Source organism: Gadus chalcogrammus, chromosome 6, assembly GCF_026213295.1.
Source record: "Gadus chalcogrammus isolate NIFS_2021 chromosome 6, NIFS_Gcha_1.0, whole genome shotgun sequence".
Lineage (NCBI taxonomy): Eukaryota > Metazoa > Chordata > Actinopteri > Gadiformes > Gadidae > Gadus > Gadus chalcogrammus.
In genome coordinates, this window is record NC_079417.1 from 7,159,910 (window position 1) to 7,180,458 (window position 20,549).

At 46.5% G+C, this 20,549-nt stretch overlaps 1 protein-coding gene across 4 annotated transcripts in view; it reads right to left on the minus strand.

Moving 5' to 3' along the window:
* The window catches only part of vps13a (vacuolar protein sorting 13 homolog A), a 41,935-nt gene that overhangs the window by 9,803 nt on the left and 11,583 nt on the right, over positions 1 to 20,549 (minus strand). For 2 of the 4 annotated variants that reach the window (XM_056593162.1, XM_056593166.1), the window contains exons 23-62: positions 20,368 to 20,503; positions 19,823 to 19,934; positions 19,536 to 19,711; positions 19,231 to 19,387; positions 18,848 to 18,927; positions 18,006 to 18,065; positions 17,409 to 17,616; positions 17,040 to 17,156; positions 16,711 to 16,814; positions 16,177 to 16,344; positions 13,749 to 14,056; positions 13,358 to 13,505; positions 12,846 to 13,014; positions 12,423 to 12,553; positions 11,551 to 11,720; positions 11,015 to 11,274; positions 10,588 to 10,772; positions 10,198 to 10,341; positions 9,644 to 9,853; positions 9,209 to 9,352; positions 8,807 to 8,905; positions 8,559 to 8,711; positions 7,796 to 8,048; positions 7,429 to 7,589; positions 6,970 to 7,073; positions 6,430 to 6,820; positions 5,826 to 5,962; positions 5,350 to 5,647; positions 5,027 to 5,131; positions 4,759 to 4,905; positions 4,369 to 4,500; positions 4,010 to 4,143; positions 3,635 to 3,706; positions 2,250 to 2,382; positions 2,028 to 2,085; positions 1,209 to 1,380; positions 881 to 1,034; positions 514 to 660; positions 265 to 346; positions 110 to 179 (exon numbers count right to left, since the gene is read on the minus strand). In XM_056593162.1, coding sequence (XP_056449137.1) covers positions 110 to 179; positions 265 to 346; positions 514 to 660; positions 881 to 1,034; positions 1,209 to 1,380; positions 2,028 to 2,085; positions 2,250 to 2,382; positions 3,635 to 3,706; positions 4,010 to 4,143; positions 4,369 to 4,500; positions 4,759 to 4,905; positions 5,027 to 5,131; positions 5,350 to 5,647; positions 5,826 to 5,962; positions 6,430 to 6,820; positions 6,970 to 7,073; positions 7,429 to 7,589; positions 7,796 to 8,048; positions 8,559 to 8,711; positions 8,807 to 8,905; positions 9,209 to 9,352; positions 9,644 to 9,853; positions 10,198 to 10,341; positions 10,588 to 10,772; positions 11,015 to 11,274; positions 11,551 to 11,720; positions 12,423 to 12,553; positions 12,846 to 13,014; positions 13,358 to 13,505; positions 13,749 to 14,056; positions 16,177 to 16,344; positions 16,711 to 16,814; positions 17,040 to 17,156; positions 17,409 to 17,616; positions 18,006 to 18,065; positions 18,848 to 18,927; positions 19,231 to 19,387; positions 19,536 to 19,711; positions 19,823 to 19,934; positions 20,368 to 20,503 — 6,189 coding nt within the window. The remainder of the gene's footprint in view (positions 1 to 109; positions 180 to 264; positions 347 to 513; positions 661 to 880; positions 1,035 to 1,208; positions 1,381 to 2,027; positions 2,086 to 2,249; positions 2,383 to 3,634; positions 3,707 to 4,009; positions 4,144 to 4,368; positions 4,501 to 4,758; positions 4,906 to 5,026; positions 5,132 to 5,349; positions 5,648 to 5,825; positions 5,963 to 6,429; positions 6,821 to 6,969; positions 7,074 to 7,428; positions 7,590 to 7,795; positions 8,049 to 8,558; positions 8,712 to 8,806; positions 8,906 to 9,208; positions 9,353 to 9,643; positions 9,854 to 10,197; positions 10,342 to 10,587; positions 10,773 to 11,014; positions 11,275 to 11,550; positions 11,721 to 12,422; positions 12,554 to 12,845; positions 13,015 to 13,357; positions 13,506 to 13,748; positions 14,057 to 16,176; positions 16,345 to 16,710; positions 16,815 to 17,039; positions 17,157 to 17,408; positions 17,617 to 18,005; positions 18,066 to 18,847; positions 18,928 to 19,230; positions 19,388 to 19,535; positions 19,712 to 19,822; positions 19,935 to 20,367; positions 20,504 to 20,549) is intronic. The other 2 variants (XM_056593163.1, XM_056593164.1) reach the window with 2 other exon arrangements.

Genomic DNA, 20,549 nt, shown 5'->3' on the forward strand with positions numbered 1-20,549 from the left:
AGAGAGAGAGAGAGAGAGAGAGAGAGAGAGAGAGAGAGAGAGAGAGAGAGAGAGAGAGAGAGAGAGAGAGAGGAAGGAACTCAGCACAGATAGTTGAAGGTGTATTTACTTAATGCGGGAGATGTCTGAATGGCCTGCAGTCCTGGTCACAATACTGATGTCCGTCATGGGTTTAGGCTCTGGAAGACACACAGCAAGGGCATGATGTAGAGCACAAACGCACGCAAACACAGACGCAGACACTCATATCTGATAAGGGCTCACCAGAATCCATGGTGACCGACTTTGGTAGTTTGACGGGGAAGAAGACATAGGGGAAGATGGCTCCAGGCAACTGATTCTGGATCTGCAGACAGTGAACACAATCACTCTAATTACTACAACAACAACCAAAACTGGCCCCACAGAAGTATGATACGCAGCTGACCCATTCTCGTGATCCAATCAGTTGGATGATCATCCGTTTTTAATCCGTTTTAATTAATTATTGTCAAATCATGTATATCTCCTCACCTGTATGCGGTTGACTTTGACCCTGTAGAAGCTCTGGCGAGGCGAGACGCTGTACTCCACCTTCACCCCAGGCAGGTAGTTCCTCCGCAGGGGCGCGTCGTAGGGCTGCAGCACACACATGTCCACGCCACCGGGGGACAGAGACACCTGGGAGGGAGGGGGAGAGAGAGAGAGAGAGAGACAGAGAGAAGATTACCTTCATGTCCACACATTTGCCTTTGATTGTCCAGTCCGTTTTTTTAGGATGATAACTTTGTGAATGTGCTAACGGAGAAGCCAAAAACAAGGTTTTAGTGATCAGGGGCCAGCCAGTCTGGGATTAAGGGAGAGCTGTGTAGATATACTCGGTGTATTCTCTGTCTGTTACCTGGAGGTTGGTCTCCAGGTCCACTATGAGATTGTCCACGGAGCCCGACTCCACATAGGCGTTGTATGCATCCTCCAACAGGTCAGCCTCTTTGATGCTCAGCGGCTTCCAACGACTCTTCTTCTTGGGCTTGGACTCCCACACCACATCCGAACTAACAGCAGGAGGAAGAAAACGGAACGCAAGAGGAATAGTTGATTGCATTGTTGTTTGCCGTTATGTTAAGTGAGTCTTTTTGGTTTTTAATAACCAAATATTAAAGAGTATATGGCCTAGGAATACTGGCCCATGTGTGGTTTCAGGAGGATGTGTATGAGGGTTTACAGACCTTGTAATCCCAATGAAGGAGACCTCTTGGCTGTTGCTGTTGTTGACCAGAGACACGCCCACATTCTGTAGGGAGAGGCTATACTCCTGTTCGGCCAGCTGCACCTTCTCGCTCTCGCACAGCATCTTGTAGATGGAACGCTCCTCCGTGAACAGCACGACCCGCTGTAGGCCTTCAAGACAACCGCAGAAACACATTAGAAGGGGACACATTACACCCCCAGGTGTGTGTATGATTAACCGTTACAAGCCGTTTTGAAAATGTGCCTCTTTTGACATCACAAGTGGGCGTGTCCACCTAGATGTGTGCTGGATAGATCAGTCTACCAGCCTACCCAGTGTACTGTAGCAAACGTTGCTCATCTATCCGTCATACATCTAGGTGGACACTTGTGATGTCAGAAGAGGCCGATTTTTCAAAACGGCTTGTAATGGCTAATCACACTCACACCTGGAGGTACAATATGTCACCTTTAAACACAAGGAAATGTGTCTGTGGGTACAGAGGGCGGGGCTGGTATTACTACTCTTTATCTGTCTGATGTGAATTGGCTCTCGTGAAATATTGAAAGCCAGAAGTAAAGTTAGAAAATGGTCATTCCTAGACGATCTGTCATTTGTGTAGAATGTTGCAATGAGAATAATATGTTTTTAAGACTGAACCGCTTACATCTGTTAATATATATATTAATACAATTCGAAAAGGAAAAGACTTTTAGAAACTTCCAATGCAGCTTTTTCCCAAAGGACGACACATAAGGTATGGAAAACATTTAGTGTTGAAAACAGCGACTACTTCTAATGGTTTTAATAACTGTACCTTCATAGAAAGAGATGAGGAAAAGCTTTCCGTCTTTCTTCAAATCGTCAAGCTCGTCCTAAGGACACACACACAAAGGATTGACAAAAGTTGCAGACGATTTTATTCGAAGCGGCTTGCGTTGATTTAGGTTAGATACATGTCATGAGGGGCCAGAAGCTTTGGACTTGGAGTCAAACACCCTGAACACTAGAGGATCATGCCCCATGAAGGATTGGTTACCTTTTCGTTCTTCAGGGACCCAGAGTAGCTGCCACAGTTCCAGCACAGCTCCCTGGAGCCGGTGGGCTCTGCCCAGGTGTAGTACAGAGCTTTACCTGGCTCCAGCTCCTGCCCCTCCACCTCCTTCTGAGAGCTGCTCACACACACATATAACACAATAAGCAAAAATCTGTAACTGCCCATACATGAAACAGCGAAAAAGCAAAAGCAAAAAGTCGGCAGTAAAGAGAGAAATCCAAAGAAGCCGGATCAGCTACCCACAGAGGAACCAGAAAATCCCCTCGCAGAGACAGTACAGAATAGTAACCAACCACAAAGGACCCAAGCTCCTCCCATCGCCCTTTCCAAGAGGAGAAATTCAAACATTGGCACACACATTCATGAGGATGCAGACTACGAAGAGGCGGTCAAGAGAAGAAGGGAGACTTTTTTGCCCAATATGAAGCAAACTACTGGAGGAAGAAGACGAACAGGGATAGCCATCGAAATAGGCGGCAGCCAAAGCAGAAAGCAACTAACTTATGATAATGTAACCTACGCCAGGTGCTTAGTTGACCCCTACCAGTTTGTTCACTATGAAAAATCTTTGTATCATGGAAGATGCAACAAAACGATGGTAGGTCCCTTTGTGATAAACATAAGAAGCCAATGCGACGCTCAACCCTAATGGAGGCAATTATTCTAAACTGGGCTAACCTTTTTCATTATTTGCTGACCATCTATCTATGTCTGCTAGTTCCGGTTATATTGGTTTCTCCATTCACTATTCTCTCCATTCCTCTATACCATTAAAACTATACTATGACGGTAGTATAAAATCTCATCATTCTCACAATATGGAAGTAATATGATCAAATATAATCAACCATCCTTATGTTGTGATTCCTACTCTGTACTTTTTACCTACTGGTGCTGCAAACAACCTTCATGAAGGGTTATATCGCTTGTACACACTTACATTTGATTAGCTAATCATGGCTTAACTGCCACCGCCACAGCTTTAAATGAAAACTGAGATTGGTATGAGCCATCATCGTAAGGACACAGTATAAAGAACCTAGTTTATGAAATGTCTCCGTAGTTTACGACCTGGATGCACCAGATGGATGCATTTTCCGGAGCAGGTGGTTCAGCATCTTGCTCAAGGACACCTATAGGCAAGCTGGGGCCACAACACCAAAGCCACTACCCTATCCTGCCCCCTCTGATGATGGGATTACTAAACCGTTTGATTACTATGACGCTCAATGATAACTAGGTGGACTTCCACAGCTCTATCCATTCCCCCTTCTCTTCTCCTGCGCCTCTTGCTCAGGGGACCCTAAGCCTGCCTGTGTGAAGCTGCCTTATCCCAGGCGTTTCCTGCGCCTTGGGTTCGGTTGTACCTGTCCTCCTCCCCGGAGAAGGAGAGGTCAAGCAGCTCATCAGGCACCCACGTGGTCGAGTCTCTCCGACTCCTGTGTGGAGCCAATCAACCGTTCAACACAGAGACAAAAAAACAGATACCCTGCTTGGGCCAGATGCTGATCTGGCAAGGTGTCTGTAGGACAGGATATTGTTACGGTTCCACAGTAATTACACAGTATGTCATCAACAAGACGAATCTTATCCAGGCAGGTCATGACTTACTCGACACAGACTATGGTATACTAGTCATTAATGTCTTTTTGCATTTGCTCGATCAATGTGACCACTGATAATGATCAGTATGATAATGACGGTTGCGTCCCCTCTGCTGTTTCTCCCATCAGTCCGCTCACCTTTGGTGGAACTCCACAACTTGGCTCTTGGTGTGGTTGATAATGAGGAAGGGGGCGGAGCCGTCGTGGTAGTCTGAGAAACGGATCACAGCCGAATGCTCCGATAGGCTCACTTCCACAATGAAGCCGCCCAGCTAAAAGAGAACACATTCAAAGACATTTGATTGATTGATTTTTTTATTAGTGGGGTAGGGGTTTAGCATGTTGCTCAAGGATGCCTACCGTTAAAATGTGGACACTGGGGTTTGAATCCAGTGGAGAACACTGTTACCAATAGAATATCCTGCCTCCCCCTAAAATAATGTAAGAGTGGTTTGCTATCGTTTTTGATGTGGGAAATGTGGAGCTCATGCACTCACTGTGTTGTCCAGCTTCAGCAAAAGGCAGTTCTCTGGCCTTGTGAAGTCAATGGTTCGAGGAGGCGCGTCACATCCTTCTACCCTGATCTTCAGCCTCTTGGTGTCCTTCTCAGGCCAGAAGGGAATGGTCGACTGAAAAGATAACATCAGAGCAACCATATATATCTACAGAGCGGGCAAAATATTGTAATTAACTTTATTTTTAGAAAGAGTTGTTGATAGTGATATAAAATGAAAGCCTAGGATTACTTCAACACAAATCTCTTGCAAATGTTTCAGAATCGGTAATTACATTTTTTATTCTAGTAACCGATATAAAATATCTATATTTTTTCGGTCTTGCAGGAGAAGGCTATCCTGTATCTTAAGCATTGAGAACATGGTTCAGACCTGTTCGGGCGGAGCTGGTGTCCAGTTGTCCTGGCCCTCCTCGCTGATCAGGATCACATGCTTGGTGCGGTTTTTCAGCAGGTAGAAGGGCACAAAGGTCACGATGCGTGTCAGGCTGAAACTGCAGGCATCGATCTTCACCCCGACCTAGAGGCGTGGACACACCCATGAACTCATGTGTGACGCGATGACACGATGACAGAATCAGTGAATTTAGCCCATCATTCTAGCTATCTAGCCCCAAGTTGGGGGGCGGTTCAAATCTTACCAGGTAGTCTTTGTATCTGCCTTTACATTTCACATCGCCATAGCTACCGACGGTATCCAGGGAGAAATCATCGGAGAGTTCGCTGTCTGAGATCATAAGACGCACCTGAGAGACAAAGCACACAATATAAATCAACAAAAACTCCCAAGCTTTACTTGGGAGTGAATAACTGAAAATATATAGGCCAAAATGGAGAAGAAAATGACATTGATGTTAACATGGTCCAAAGAGGGTCCAAATCAAACATTGCATTCTTGATAACCATCAACAACTACAAGACACAATAGGATTCACGTCCTGAAGTGAGTTCATGACGGCCATGCCTTGTTGTTCTGCAGGAAGTTGCGGGGCTTGAAGGAGAAAAGCAGGGGCATGTCGTAGTCCAGCGCGTGTTTCCGGTGGATGTCGTCGGCCTTGTACTGCAGCAGCCTCCCGGTCTTGTTCACCATCCAGTAGGGCGAGTGGATGGCCACCACCATGCGGCCCGCCTCGTAGACCACGTGCACGGCGATGTCCAGGTCGGCCCGGGGCCTCTTGCTGCCGGCGTCCATCACCTCGTCGTCCTCGTCGCGCGTGGACTGGAACACGATGAAGGAGATCTCATCTTGGTTCGCATGGAAGCTGGGGGGTAGGAGACGATAAGTGTAAAACAACGACGCCACTTGTTGTGTCCAGTGATACATTACGTGTGGTTGTGTATAAGTTAAGCCTGTGTTAAGGGAGGCTAACTCAATCTATGTCTCTACTGTTAAATGGAAAGTCAGGGAGATGGAGAAGTGATGGCTCATCAGACACAGACCCGTATGAGGCAGTCCAGTCCTGGGACAGGTAGTCCAGGAGTCGCAGAGCCAGGCTGGAGCGGTTGATGATGGCCGTGTGGAGCTGGGCCGAGTGGCCCGGGTCTAGGATGAGCTCAGGGGCGGTCCGTCCGCTATCCTGTTCAACCCAGAGGGACACAGAGGCAGAGAGCACAGATCAGAAGGACAACATTTTGCATGCTGCCTGGGATGGTTCCTGTAGGACGAGAGTATTCTGTGTGTCGTTTTACCTGTAACTTGTAGGCTACGGGGTAGGGGAGGAGGTTGTGTGTTTGTTTACCTGTAGCTGGTAGGCTACCGGTTAGAGTAGGCAGTTTGTAGTGTGTAGTTTTACCAGTAGCTTGTAGGCTACAGGTTGGAGTAGGAGGTTGTGTATAGTTTTTTACTGTAGCTTGTAGAATACAGGTTAGAGTAGGAGTCTGTGTGTATGTTTACCTGTTACTTGTAGGCTACGGGTTAGAGTAGGAGGTTGTGTGTAGTTTTACCTGTAGCTTGTAGGCTACCGGTTAGAGTAGGAGGTTGTGTGAAGGTTTACCTGTAGCTTGTAGGCTGCAGGTTAGAGTAGCAGGTTGTGTGTAGCTTTACCTGTAGCTTGTAAGCGATGGGGTAGGGTAGGAGGTTGCGTAACAAGATGGATGGCCACAGGTGGAGGACGTAGGACTCATCAAAGTTCTCCCCGGCGTTCCCGGTGTGTTTGGACACCACGGTGTCCTTCACCGGCACCATGTTGACCATCAGCACGCCACCCTCGTTGCCGCGGCGATGGCATGTCCTCTGCAGGCTGGTCACGGGCTCTTGTTGGCAGATGTCCTCGTAACTGAAGCCCTCAGAACACTGAAACTCCTGCTCCTGTTCCTCCTGCTGCTGCTGTTTTTCCTTCCCCTGTTCCTCATGGGGCTGCTGTTCCTCCTGCTCCTCCTTCTCCTGATCCTCCTCAGTGACATCCTGGGTCAGTGGCTGTAGGCTCAGCTCAGACCTGTAGGGGGCAGCAGACGGTCGAGAGTGGCATTAAGTTTGGATGCGCCAAAGTGATCAGCAACCATAAAAACAGAGTTGGCCATACAATGCAATTGGTGGTGGGTGCTGTTGTTTGAATTGTGTTATGGTGGGTTATGGCAACGTCACCTGTAGGAGTCCAGAGGAACACAGAACTCCTCTTCAGGCAGAGCTGTCCCCAGACATGTTGGTCCCTCAAATACTTTGAACGGGATGGAGAAGTGATTGATGATCTGTAGGAAGGAATGGAAATTATGGTTATTTTAAGTGCCTTCCGTGAGTATTCCGTGCTAAGATGGATTGAATTGAAAAGCTTGCATCTGATTAGTGTCTAAAGTGAGGGGCCGACTCAGATCAAGAAGTTTGATCAGTTCACATCAGAGAATGGCCATGAGGAAGAACATTATTTTAACCAAACATAGGCTGTACCAGAAGTGACTGACTCCTTTTGAAATAAGTTTCCCCCCTGAAATAAATATCCATCTATTCGTTTGCCTCTAATGGCTTCACAAACTGTCCAAGATGGCTGTGGGTTTAGAGAGAGAAGATGGCTGTGGGTTTAGAGAGAGAAGATGGCTGTGGACAAACCTGGAAGGGGGAGCGGATCTTGATGTACTTGCTTCCCTCCACAGAGTAAATCTGGCAGACCAGGAAGCGAGTGACCCGCGACTCGTTGTGGATGACGCTGTACATGCCCCGGCCCACTTTGATCAGGGGGATCACACTGACCGACGTGTGGCCCACAGGATCTGAGGGGGGGTTGAATTCACTTTTATGCAATTTACTCAAGATGCGACTAACCAGGTCTCAATTAAGACGCATTATGGCTATAACGTATGGCTATAACTTAAATTATGCCGTCTAAATTCTCAAATAACAACATTGATTTTTGAAGGTTATGAATAATTTGCAAGTTATAGAGGTATATACAACATAAGCTATCAGCAGTACTTACTGGGCTGTATGTAGTAGTCCTTGGCACTCAAAGAGGTCATGGCGGAGAACTGGTCCGAGTCGGTGGTAGTTCTCTTGTAGTCCATGTTGAGGCTCTCCCCGTCCTGGAGCTCCACGGTGTGGTCGAAGCCCACACGGCCGATGGGGCTGAACATCTCGCTGTAAAGGACCGACACGGGCAGACCCAGCCGGTTCTTCACCACAAAGGGGGCCTCGTCCTCCTGGAAGGACTCCCCGGACTGCTTGGAGAATGCCTACGGAGGAAGCGAGACAGTTGAGGACTGACGACAGGACCCCACAGTTGATCCAATGGACTTGAGAGTAGATACGTTCAAACAACACTACTCCTTTATAGAAGAAACTCAGGAAGCTGGAGCATTCCCAGCTCAGTGTGTCCGTTATAATAAACTGAAACTGCTACAGGGACCACAGAAGCCCCTGGAGATCGCACATCTGTTCAATCACTCTATTTTTGCCTCTTAGGTCTATTTCTGTGCGGCGATGTGGCCCTGAAACAGGTAAAAACTCCATAGAACTGCGTAAGAACCAGTCCAAACCGTTTAAGAATAATTTAAATAAATTCCTAGAAATGTAACCCTATAGAGCTAACATGTCTGTGAATTAACTTTATTAAAATTATATTAAAATATTTTCACGTGCAATATTATCTGACGAACAACATTTTAACTTTTCTAGATAACGTTGATCTTCCAAATCTACATCTCTTTGAAACTAAAACATTAGCAGTAAACAGAGATCCTCACCACGCCCAGGTTACTGAGCATAGTCAGTCCACACTTGGACAGGGTGATGTTTAGCTGGTCCAGGCTGCTGATACTGATCACGGTCTTGTAGTTTGGCACGTTGAAGTCCACCTCATCCGATAGGCCTGAGTAGACCATCGACTTCTTCTTCATCTTTTGGGCAACACATAAAATGGTGGTGAGAAACTGTGTACCGTGTGTGTATGTGCATGGCTGGTGTGTGTGTATGTGTGTGCGTGTGTCACTACCTTCAGTTCCAGGGACCAGGGTCTGAAGCTGTCTTTGTCCTCCTCTAATGGCTCCAGCAGTGGTTCCCAAACCCCCAGCTCCTCATTGTAATAATGAACCTAATGAGACACACACACACACACCCTTTTAGCATTGACATGTATATCCTCCTACCAGGTGTAAGCTTATCATTCATTGCGTTCATTCATATTCATGAGAGAGACATCACAAGCAGATGGTACACTCCAGACTAGAGAGCGGATCCATCAATCATGATGGATTCATTAATCGTAGCCACCATTGGCTGTGTGGCCTTCTCATCTCGAACTACCTTGATGCTCGGGTGGATTCGTCAACAATAAAAAACCATGCGTGCGTCCCCCTTTGTGTTTCCCAGACGCGCCGCGTTTGGATGCGTTTACCTCCAGGCTGAGTCGGCTGTACAGGTTGATGAGGGTGGTCCAGTTCTTCACGTTCCCGTGGAACGAAGACTTGGCCAGAAGCATGGGGGCAGTGCGGTGCCCCAGCCCGGCCTCTAGAGTCACGCAGATCGAGTTGATGTCCACCTGGGCGGGACGCACAGCAGATGGAATCAAAGGTAATTGTGCCTTTATTTTCTCTTACGTATGTATTTATTTTATCACTTCATTTTTCTTTTTTTATTGTGCACTTTCTACGATGCTTCTCATGACGATTTTTCTATGTGAGGCACTTTGAGTCTGCCCCGTGTTTGAAAAGCGCTCTATAAATAAAGTTGCCTTGCCTACATGTCAAATACCATACTAAAAGGCACATGAGCCCCTCTCCAACGCGATCCCCTCCATGTTTTGAAGCAGTGGGCCTGCCTGCGGGCCTACCTTCAGCGACTCTCCCTGGGGTATCAACCGAGCCTCCGTCTTGGTGGCTACGTCCCCGCCCTCCTCCAGGAACCACATTTTGAGGTCCTTCCAGTCACTTTTCTCGCAGAGCTCCGGCACCACTGGGCTTTCGAGCTCTTGGGGCGTCTCAGCCGCGGGTGTCAGCACCGACAGGATGGTGAGGATGGTGTTGATGATGATGGGCGATACCTGGACAGGTAAACAATACATCTATGAAGACACTAACCTCTCAACTACTTTACTGTCTGTTTGTTTTCCAAGGCACCTGAAAACAATATTTTACGTGACCCATTGAGGGAACGCACAAACAAAAACAGGGTTTTCCCATTATTCAGATATTTGCTATTTGCAATTTAGATATCTGCTTTTTGAATCAGAATGTTTGAGTTTCTCCATAGCTAGGGATGGGTGGGTTTTGGAAATAAACAGACAAAAACATCAGACGAATTGTATAATATGTCTATGCGTCAATATTTGTCCATTTACCAATAAACCAAACAGTTGAGCGTGCGTGAGATGGACGAGGCTCCCACCTTGAGTGTGAGTGCGTGGATGGAGACCTCCATTGTCTGAGGGCTGCCCAGAGGATCGTTCTTCTGGAAGAACACCTGACACGGCTGCAGCACCGTGGTGAAGTTGTCCGTCCTCTTCTCCCTTAGGAAGGGACACGTCACCACCTGCACACACAAACGGATAAAGAGACTTTCAAAGGCCAAGTTTACCCTCTATCTAGCGGCCTCCAGATGGGCTAGAATAGGGCAAACCGTGAGATACCTGTCATTTTGTATGCATCCATTTAGTGTTTTTTTTCGTGTCGCCTCACTAACACGACTCTAAAAGCCGGACAGAACCAGGGTGGCTTCAAGGCGTATTGACCGTGTGTGGTCTTCACACTGGCACACTGAGCCGAGTGGCCCTCGCACCTTGAGATCGTTAATGACGGCGGTCATCAGCGCTCCCTCCGCGCCGCTCTTCATCACCAGCTCGCACTCCGTGGTCATCACCAGCGCCGGGGCGTCGGCGCGCGTCAGGTCCGCCACAAACACGATCTCGGGGTTCCGCACCACCACGTTGATCTCCATCTTGGACACCGCCACCGGAGCTGCGACTAGGAGGGAGAAAGGGGAGGAGGGGGGGGGTGAAGAGAAGGCAATGAGACACGAGGATGACATCAAAGGAAGACAGAATGTAGGGCCGGTGCCCGGTGTTCTTAATACGTCAATACCAGACAAAAGAGGTAAAATATGTTGAATTATGACCAAGATTGCGGTTGTTTGTTTGTTCACTTGCAAATGATAAAAACTAGGAAAAAAACGAAGGAGGCTTAGGTGTTGGGAGCAGCCGACTGACCTGCAGACTCTTTGGACGTGGTGGAGGCAGCAGCGCTTCTCTTGTCTCCTGCCCCACTGGCGGGCTTGATTTGGGGTGCCGGTGCGAAACCCTGCTCGGAAGCCTTGAGGAACACGTCGGCCACGGTGAGCAGGAACTCCATGCTGGCACACAGGTAGATGTCCTGCACCACGGTGTCCAGGACCATCCCTTCACGACCCTGACGGTAGTTCACCTCCACCATCATGTTCCGCTCAGCCCCCGGACGCATGGCCATCATCCTGGGGTATGGGGAGGGCGTTGGGTGGGGTACAAATGGAGAGCAGGTGAAGGTGGAGGCAAGAGCCAGAAGTTGACGATAAATATTCTACATCTACAGCTATGGCTGGGCAATTAATCGAATTTTGATCCCGATTTCGATTTTAGCGTCAAACGATCACAAAATTAACATACCGTACTCAAATTTTTCGATTTTCTTTTATTATTATTATATATTTTTTGTCTTCATTACAAGTGCCAGTAATGTGCCATTTAATTTGCCATGGCCTCTCTAGTACCTTGGGGTGACCATCTGGACGTTGGGTCTCTTGTCGTCCAGAAGGCAGTTGGCCAGGCGGACCGAGGCCTTCATGGAGCTGTCAGACAGCAGGTGGACGGAGGTGGAGATGGTTCCCAGGGTGAACTCTGCCAGCTTCAGTTCATCATCGTGAGAGCAGTCCAGCTGTGCCTGCATAACAACACAGAGAGTGATGTTTAAAACAGACACAGAATGAATGATTGATTGATAGATAGATAGATAGTTTAAACTGAAGTCTACCTATCCATTATACATCTGGTTGCTGTCACCAGTGGATTGACATTTTGAAAAACACAGTAGGACCATTATTTGATAGTTTCTCCTCTACACTTAAAGGGGACTTATTATACCACCAGGTGTGAGTGGGATTAGCCTTACAAGCCGTTTCGAAAATCGGCCTAATATGACATCACTAGTGGGTGTGTCCACCTAGATCTGTGCTGGATAGATGAGCAATGTTTACTTCAGTCCACTGGGTAGGCTGGTAGATAGATCTATCCAGCACAGATCTAGGTGGACACACCCACTAGTGATGTCATATTAGGCCGAATTTCGAAACGGCTTGTAAGGCTAATCACACTCCACACCTGGTGGTATAATAAGTCCCCTTTAATATTTCATGTTCTTAAGGACTATGCATCTATGCATTAAGGACAAGCCTTTATAGGACAGATCTGGTGTAATCCTTTTTCTCTTGGATACTCAAGAAATCATATGTAAACAAGAGATTTTTAGGTCATTGGCGACACAAACAATACTGAGCTCTAGGTTCAATTGTCCCACACTGTCAAAAACAATGTGTGCATGCATGTGTATTTGTGTGTATATATATATGGTTGTGTGATCAGCTACCTCGTCCCCGGTGGGCTTGAAGAGAACCACCGTCATGGAGTCGAACTTGAAGATGAGTTTGAGGGAGTCCTTCAGCTTGCTTTTCTTCTGAGTCTCCACCACTGCCGCCGTCACCACTGTGTTACCTGTGGCTGGGGGTTTCCCAAACTATGATCACACTGCATAGAATGCATCACTTGTACCGCAAGTGACTGCTAGAGCTTCAAGCTGTTTAAATCTATCAAACGCTGTTTAGATCTGAAACACACAAGCTCAGATCTTTAACTTTTGGACAATCAATTTGAGCTCTTTTATCATCTGAAACATACAACCTAAGTGTTAACCTAATGAATGGAGTGTTTGGGAGGTTCAAAGTCATGCTTGCACACACACACACACACACACACACACACACACACACACACACACACACACACAACTCACTTGGGGATGGGCCTATCAGACCGGAGCCTTGGGATCCTTTGGTGGACAGGGTGTCGGGGGCGGGTCCGGTGGTTGGGGGGAGGGCAGGAGGGTCGGCGTCCGAGGTCTCCGTCAGATTCTCCCCCAGAGTCCTCAGCACCACTGTGATGTCGTCCTGGCTCAGGATCAACTGTACACGTGGGACAAGCAGACGTACACCTTAAGGCCACAGTAAATGAAAGAATGCCGCTCGTGGCCAATGGTTTTTTCAGTCCATTTAAGCATCGTCAGGTGTGCGTTAAAAAATGCAGATGTGTTTGGGACATTTGACAATCGGATGGTTGACAATAGCTATCCAATTCAAAGCAGTTAATACGCCATGGGCAAACTATTGTTTGCCTGGATCGTCATTCAGGCAAACTTTACTAATCCATGATTGCATGACATACTTCAATGAATAGGATTAATTTATCTAATCTATCTACTAAAAGATGAGGCGTGTTACACTGAAAAGGTGCTTGTGGCCGACGTACGTTCAAGGGTTTGAGGTGAGCAGTGATCTCTATATCAGGTATGCTGTGGTACCAGGTGGAGGACAGGTTCCTCTGGATAGAGATGTCCAGGCTGACTGGCTTCAACAGCTGCGTGTGTCCCTGGAATTTAACATCCTCATATGTGGTCCTGGAAATACCATGAGGGGGGGGGGGGGAGACATAGTGAGACATCTTTAACCCACAAGCCACTACTATACTATCTTGGACAGGTAATATCTAATAGTAGAAAAAAGTATTGGAATACAATGAACTTGAACAAGCCGAAATCCCAATTGGGTCAGAAAAAGCGCCAACATTAAGCCAGAGAAGGGAGTTGCAGTCATCTCATTATTAACAATGCCTATTGAACCTCCTGGCCGACCATCTCTACCTGTACATGTTGAGGTCGCGAAGCTCTACGGTCATGATGTCCACGATGGGCGGGATCTTGATGTGCGTTTTGGACGGCATGCACGTGAAGTGGTTCTTCACCGACAGCAGGCCCAGGTCCGCCACGATGACGTTGGCCGACGTGGAGGACTGCGGCAGGAAGACGACCGGCGCGTTGAAGTGCACGTTGAGGGCGATGCGCGTGCTGCGCTCGGCCAGCTCCATCACGCCCGTGGCCGCCTTCTCGGCCACCTGCGCCGTGGCCTCGGCCAGGGCCTCCTTGGCCGCCTGGAAGTTGTTAACGAACGCCTGGTGGAGAGGGACGGATTCATGGGTCGATCGACGGGAAGATGGATGGTGGAAAAAACATGGCTTGTTGTAGAAAGTTCCGTGCAATAGATGATCAAAAATGCAATAACATGTCGCCAACAAAAAGTTTTGCCATATCTTTCGTAAAAATTTATGAATTATTGTCATAATCATTTTCAATATGCTAAATACGCTACTGTCCCACAACCTCAGGCTATCTTAATCATAACATTATCACAAAAAATCGATCTATTTAAAGGTCCCATGACATGCTATTTTATGTATTCTTTAATATAGGTATTAGTGGGCAACTAACACAGTATTCAAAGACGTTCCCGAAATTCAGCCGTGGTGCAGTTACAGCCACTCCGAGCCAGTCGCACATTGAGCTTCCCCCAAATGCGCTGTTTTGGTGTCTGTAGCTATAATGCAAATGAGGAGGAGCGAGGCGGGTCAAGGAGGAGGGTGGGGGTGTGGCCCTGAGCAGCTTGCAAGCACGGTACCATGCGCTCTGTTTACAGTGGATGTATCGCAATGGCAAGGCGCACACAGCCTTTAGCCGTGTTCTGTAAATATTCTAGAACACACGGGAGTCCTCGAGCTCTATATCTAAATATTATCATATAGCCTACATAGATATCTATATCATATAATATATATTATAACGGCCAAAAGCTGTGTGAGCCGATATTATGAATCTCAAACGACCGCGTTGGGTTCTCCGACGTTCCTGGTTCTTCAACGTCCTCATCAATGTGAAGTAGACTGAACCGCGACAAGGAGGAGAAAGGGATCGTTGCGCTTAGGCACCTCCGCCTCCGTTCTCAACCTTGGCTGAGATAACCCCCAATACGAGTCTCGTTGTAGAAATACCAGAGACGAGAGTCCGACAGAACGGTTATCCAAATAACAAGGAAGTGTACAACACTTGCGTTACAGTCCTGGAGCTCTATATCTAAATAATATCATTTAATACATAGAAATCTATATCATTTAATACATATTATCACGGCCAAAAGCTGTGTGCGCCTCCAGACGATATAATGAATCACAAACGACTTTGTCGGGTTCTGCGACGTCTCTGGTTCTTCCACTTTCACATCAACCTGAAGTCGACTGAACCGCGCGCTGCCTGCTGCCGGCTGCCGGCTGCCCGCTGCCGGGCGATGGTGCCTCGCGGCAACCGGCGGCATGACGCAGTTCATGTACTTCAGCCAGTCAAAGCCAAAGTTCCTTTCCCCCAATTCCTTCTCAACCATGGCTGAGATAACCCCCAATACGAGTCTCGTTGTAGAAATACCAGAGACGAGAGTCCGACGTGTCATGCGCCATAACGCCAAAAGCAGAACGGTTATCCAAATAATAAGGAAGTGTACAACACTTGCGTTACAGTCCTGGAGCTCTATATCTAAATAATATCATATAATACATAGAAATCTATATCATTTAATACATATTATCATGGCCAAAAGCTGTGTGCGCCTCCAGACGATCAGCCAGTCAAAGCCAAAGTTCCTTTCCCCCAATTCCTTCTCAACCATGGCTCAGATAACCCCCACAACAGTCTCGTTGTGGAAATACAAGACACGTCAAAGAACCGACAAGAAACACTTGCATTACAGTGTGTGTATTCACACACACACACACACACACACACATGTGGCGCTAGCACGGTCGAGTCTCATTGGCGGGCCAACGTCTCTGGGCGGGCCAGGCAGAGTAAGGGGAGGAGCTGAGATTCCTGATGACGTCATGAATACAGACATTCCAAATCAGCGCACTTGAGCCTCCGTTTTTTCAAAGGCGAGCAGAACAGCTAGTGCTCGTTTTACACCAAACGCAAGTTTTAGCCATTGGGGGACCATAGGCAGGCTAGGGGAACTCATATTTATGTTAGAAAACCTCATAAAGTGAGATTTTCATGTCATGGGACCTTTAATGGAAGCCCTAGTTTTATTTTATGTAGTTACATTTATCCAAAGCGACTTACAGGAAATGACAGATGATACTATCCTGCCTCCTATGTGGATCATTTTCAGGCCTATAAAAGGTTTGAATTACTTGATAGGATTGTAGAGGGCCATAATACTGCAGTGGGCTTATTATGCAGAACTTCTCACCAGTATGGAGGAGACAAACTTGTTGAGGAAGACGACTTGGATGCACCCCACAGTCAAGCTGACTGAGGTGTCCACCTTTGTCATGTCCAGGTAGGCGTCGCCCTCCGTCGCATCCGTGTAGTTGATCATTTTAAAGTCAAACACCTCCTTGTCCGCTATGGATACCGTCTAGAGAACAGAGATGGGTAAATAAAAACTCTGCCTAGCTCCGGCCACTAAAATAAATCGTTGAGCCATTCATCTGTAGGCCAAACTTGTTTTGGGATGATCTTTCTATTAATAAACCTTTTGACAAATAAGAGTTCATGCATGATAAACATTAAAAAAAATTAAAATGTGACTGGTTGTTTTTTATGGTTCAACCCATTGGAAATCATTTGTAATCAATAATTACAATTACAATAATTTGTACAATTTAAATTGTACAAATCGCCTAATGAAATACAACAAATCAGCTTTATCTATTGATGGTCAATCTCCAGAACTAAACAGACTTGTTATTCAACACTGAGATCAGCTATTGTTAAATCATACCTTTTTGTAGAGAGCTTCTTTGTCACAGTCCAGGATGATGATGTTCTTGAGTTTAGCCAGAATCTCCATCTCCTTTTTCCTCATCAAGACTTCAGAAACCAGACCTGCAAGACAGAAACCAAGAAGACAGGTCACACAATTGTATATTGAAAACTATGAACTTCTAGGTATGGCTTTTCAATGGCTTCTACAGTTTTACTTTAAGTTGGACGAAAACATTACTTTCATACTCTTTCTATAAACAGGAAGCTTATTGACAGAATTGTTAATTGTGGTCTCAATAAATTAGCAGAGCTACAGCAGACAGGCTGTGGTGGATTGTTCCGTACCTTCTATACTGATCTCTGATATCCTGGCCTTCTGCCCTCGGACGAAGATCTTCAGACAGTCCAGATCGGCTCTGATGTGTAGATTCACCACATCCTCAAACTTTGATTTTTTAGTTGCTGGGAGAAAAATGTGAAGAGCAGACGGAAGAAAGGAGATGCACATAAGAAATACACAAATAAATGACAACATGGAGAAATAACCTACGCAGTATGATCTGATTTTTCTTATTTTTTTCTTAACTTTTAGACATTTTTACACTGAATATCAAAGTTAATATTCTACAATGAATGTATTCTCCTTTAGGCATATAACAAAAAAAAAAAACATTATCCCAAGAACAAATGGAAATGGATGGAAACACAAGTTACATTTGATCTTTGCTACCACAGATTCCTCCTTCTTGCCCTCCTCGGACTCCCCGTCCTCCTCCTCCTCCTCCTCCTCGGGTATGGTGGGCAGCTCCTCTGACCCCCCCTCCTCCTTCGGGCTGGAGGGAGGGAGGAGGCTGTTCAGGAAGTTCATGGAGTTGAGGAGGGCCTCCGTGTGCAGGTGCACGTCCAGCGAGGAGAAGTTCACCTGAAGTCAGGCGAGGGGGGAGCAGAGCAGGGTTCAGACAGTGGGAACGTGAGCATGCTGCAGTAGCTGAAGAGCAAAACCCATCTCAGCTCTATTGTAACAAAGTCCTGATCAAAAGAGGTTTTGTTTAGCTTTCTTCCAATTGAGGTATATTTAACCCTTTTGTTTTGGTCCTACCTCTCAAATGTATAACTGTGATTCTGATTCAAATTGTATTTGCAGTTATTGTTGTGTTGTTTCCCTTGTTAATCATCGCGTGTAATAGTTTTGTGAAAAATTCCCTTGATGGATAGAATTGATTGATGAAATACTGTATGTTGTTAATTGTACAGTGGAACTAAATACAATGACTAAATATGGTTCAATTAGCAAACATTTGGGTGCCTTACCTTAAAGAGCTGTTCTGTGTTATGATGTAGGGTTTTGAACTCTGGGCCGGTCCTGTCAGCCTGGGAGTAAAACACAATGTACACTGACTTTTATAGACTCCCCTACTTGATAGAGCACAATGGGCAAACCCCACAAAACCTGTCAACTAAACACAGGGCCACTGAAGGCCGATTTAGGGTCGTTTTAGACGCAGAGACGTAAGCACGTTATTTACACAAGGGACTTGTTTTAGACAAGTTTTGATTTACGGTTCCTTTCGAGGTTCCTTAAGGATTGCGCGTGTTGCAAGGGGATTCTCCGCCAGAACAGTAGGGGGAGCAACGAACTAATCTGTGGGCGTGGAAGTGGAAATCGCTGGCTTGTTTATATTTATAATTATCATAATTCGTTCTTGTGTTTTCTTCTTATCCTTCTTCAAAATTCTTCATTCGCTTCTGTCACGGCCTTTTAAAAATGGCGCTATTATGCTGTAAAACCGGAAATGTGAGACTCCTGAAAGGATGTGGTTAGCTGGCCAATCACAGTCTTTGCGAGCTGCGCAGGGCCGTAGTGTTTTAGTCGCATAGTCAGGAATTTTGGCCGACGCACTTAAGCACGTAAGGGGGGATATTTTACCGCGCAAGGGGGGGTTATGCATCTTACGTGCTTACGCGTTACGTCTAAAACAGAGCATATATCGGCCTTGAGCCACTTTAACACCACAGTGATCAGACTCAAATTATGGGTTGAAATACCTGAACAATAAACTGCAGCAAGGGTTCAAGTGAGTGGCTTTTTTTTGGAGAAATCTGCACCCTTGACTGCAGAACTTAATGTCAGTTATGTTGTACGTAGATGATACCTTTGTATATTCCAGAGTGAGCAAGTCCTCCTCTTTGTTGTCTAAAGTAGTTATCAGATGAACCTCCTTCTCTTCAGAATCTGTGCAGATAACAAACATGGTAAGGACACAACCAAACCATTAATACACTTATGATGCATAGTCTGGGGATTTAAATTCTCACCAGTAAGCATCCTAACAGTAGGCATTATTGTACAAGTTACCTAATACCCGCTCCTTAATGAAATACATCTGAAATTCACTGTAAAACGCTTTGGATAATACAGGGTTAAATAATGAATAGTAATAACAAATGCATACAAATAAACACAGGATAGATTAAATACAAACATCTGAACATCAATGTAATTTACACAGAGAGAATTGAATAAGCCAATACAGACCCATGTACTCTGGACACTTGAGGCAGATCTCCTTCAGGAACGTGTTCGAGGTCATGTCGAAGGAGCACAGTTTCAGCTCCGTCCCGAGGCCGTCTATGTCAAGATGGAGGACGAGGATCTCTTTACCTTTGGCCATGCGATACAGCTGCACAGACATCTGGACGCACGGCGAGGGGAAGGGACAAGGAAAGTTAAAATCGTACAAAACAAAGCTGCGAGCCGTCTAGACAGGATCTTCGTATATTATTGGTTTTTACTCTAGTGAGCGAAGTTTAAATGAATGTTCTTGGGACATTTCACCTTACCTCGTTAATCTCAAACCTCAAGAGCAACTCTGTCATGTTCTTCTGCGGTTCTTTCTTCACCAAGCCCCTTCTCCTGACCGAGTCGGCGCCCTGAAGAGAGCCCGGCATGTCCGAGAAGAACTGCCTGTCTCCGACGGGGGAGGTGGGAGCGTCGTAGAACAGGTCCTCCTCTGAGCCTGCCAACCGAAACACAAGTAGGATCGACATCAGACGATAGCCCAGGAGTCGTACGACTTCATCGACAGCATTACAGACAGGGCAGGTGTCCAGGTGTATGATGACCTCACCTAAGGAGGTGATGCTGATGGTTTCACAGGATTCGAAGAGGAGTGAGGAGCGCAGGTCGGCCACGGCGGGGGGTCTCCTGGGAGTGAGCTGGGGGGTGTAGGACTGCCTTGGCTGGAAAAAAGGTGATCCAACACAGATCCTCAGCTGATGAAAAACAGCAGGTTCTAAGGGGCTTTTCAGAGATTGTGCAGGCCTTGGTGTTTAGTAGCTAGTCTACAGGAAACTCCTCCTTTTTTTTTTGTTGCAGTTAATCCCTAAAACTGGTACAGAATAGTGTATATAGTAAACAATATTCAATGTCTAAACAAGGGCAATGTCAAAATAATATCTCGTAGCATTTAGTCATTAAGCTGACACTTTGCTGGCACCAGTGACAGCAATTATTACATACATTATGAGATATTGTAGAAATGTAAATGAGCAGGTAGGGTTTAGGCATCTTGCCAAAGGACCTGCAGGTAGACTGTGGGTGTTGGCGTTTGGCCCAAAAAGCATTGCAGCCAGGACGCCAAAAACCGGGTGGGGACCCTCGGGTCGTGGTTACCTTGGAGGTGGTGGTGCTTCGTGGGGCTGCCCGGCTCTCGGGCAGAGGGATGCTGTCGACCAGCTCCAGAACACCCCGGACCCGGTCGTCAGAGATACGCAGCGACAGCAGCGGGAGCTCCCCCGAGATCTTGAACCTTGAATAATCAATCAATCAATCAGTTAATCCTTCACAGATTAATA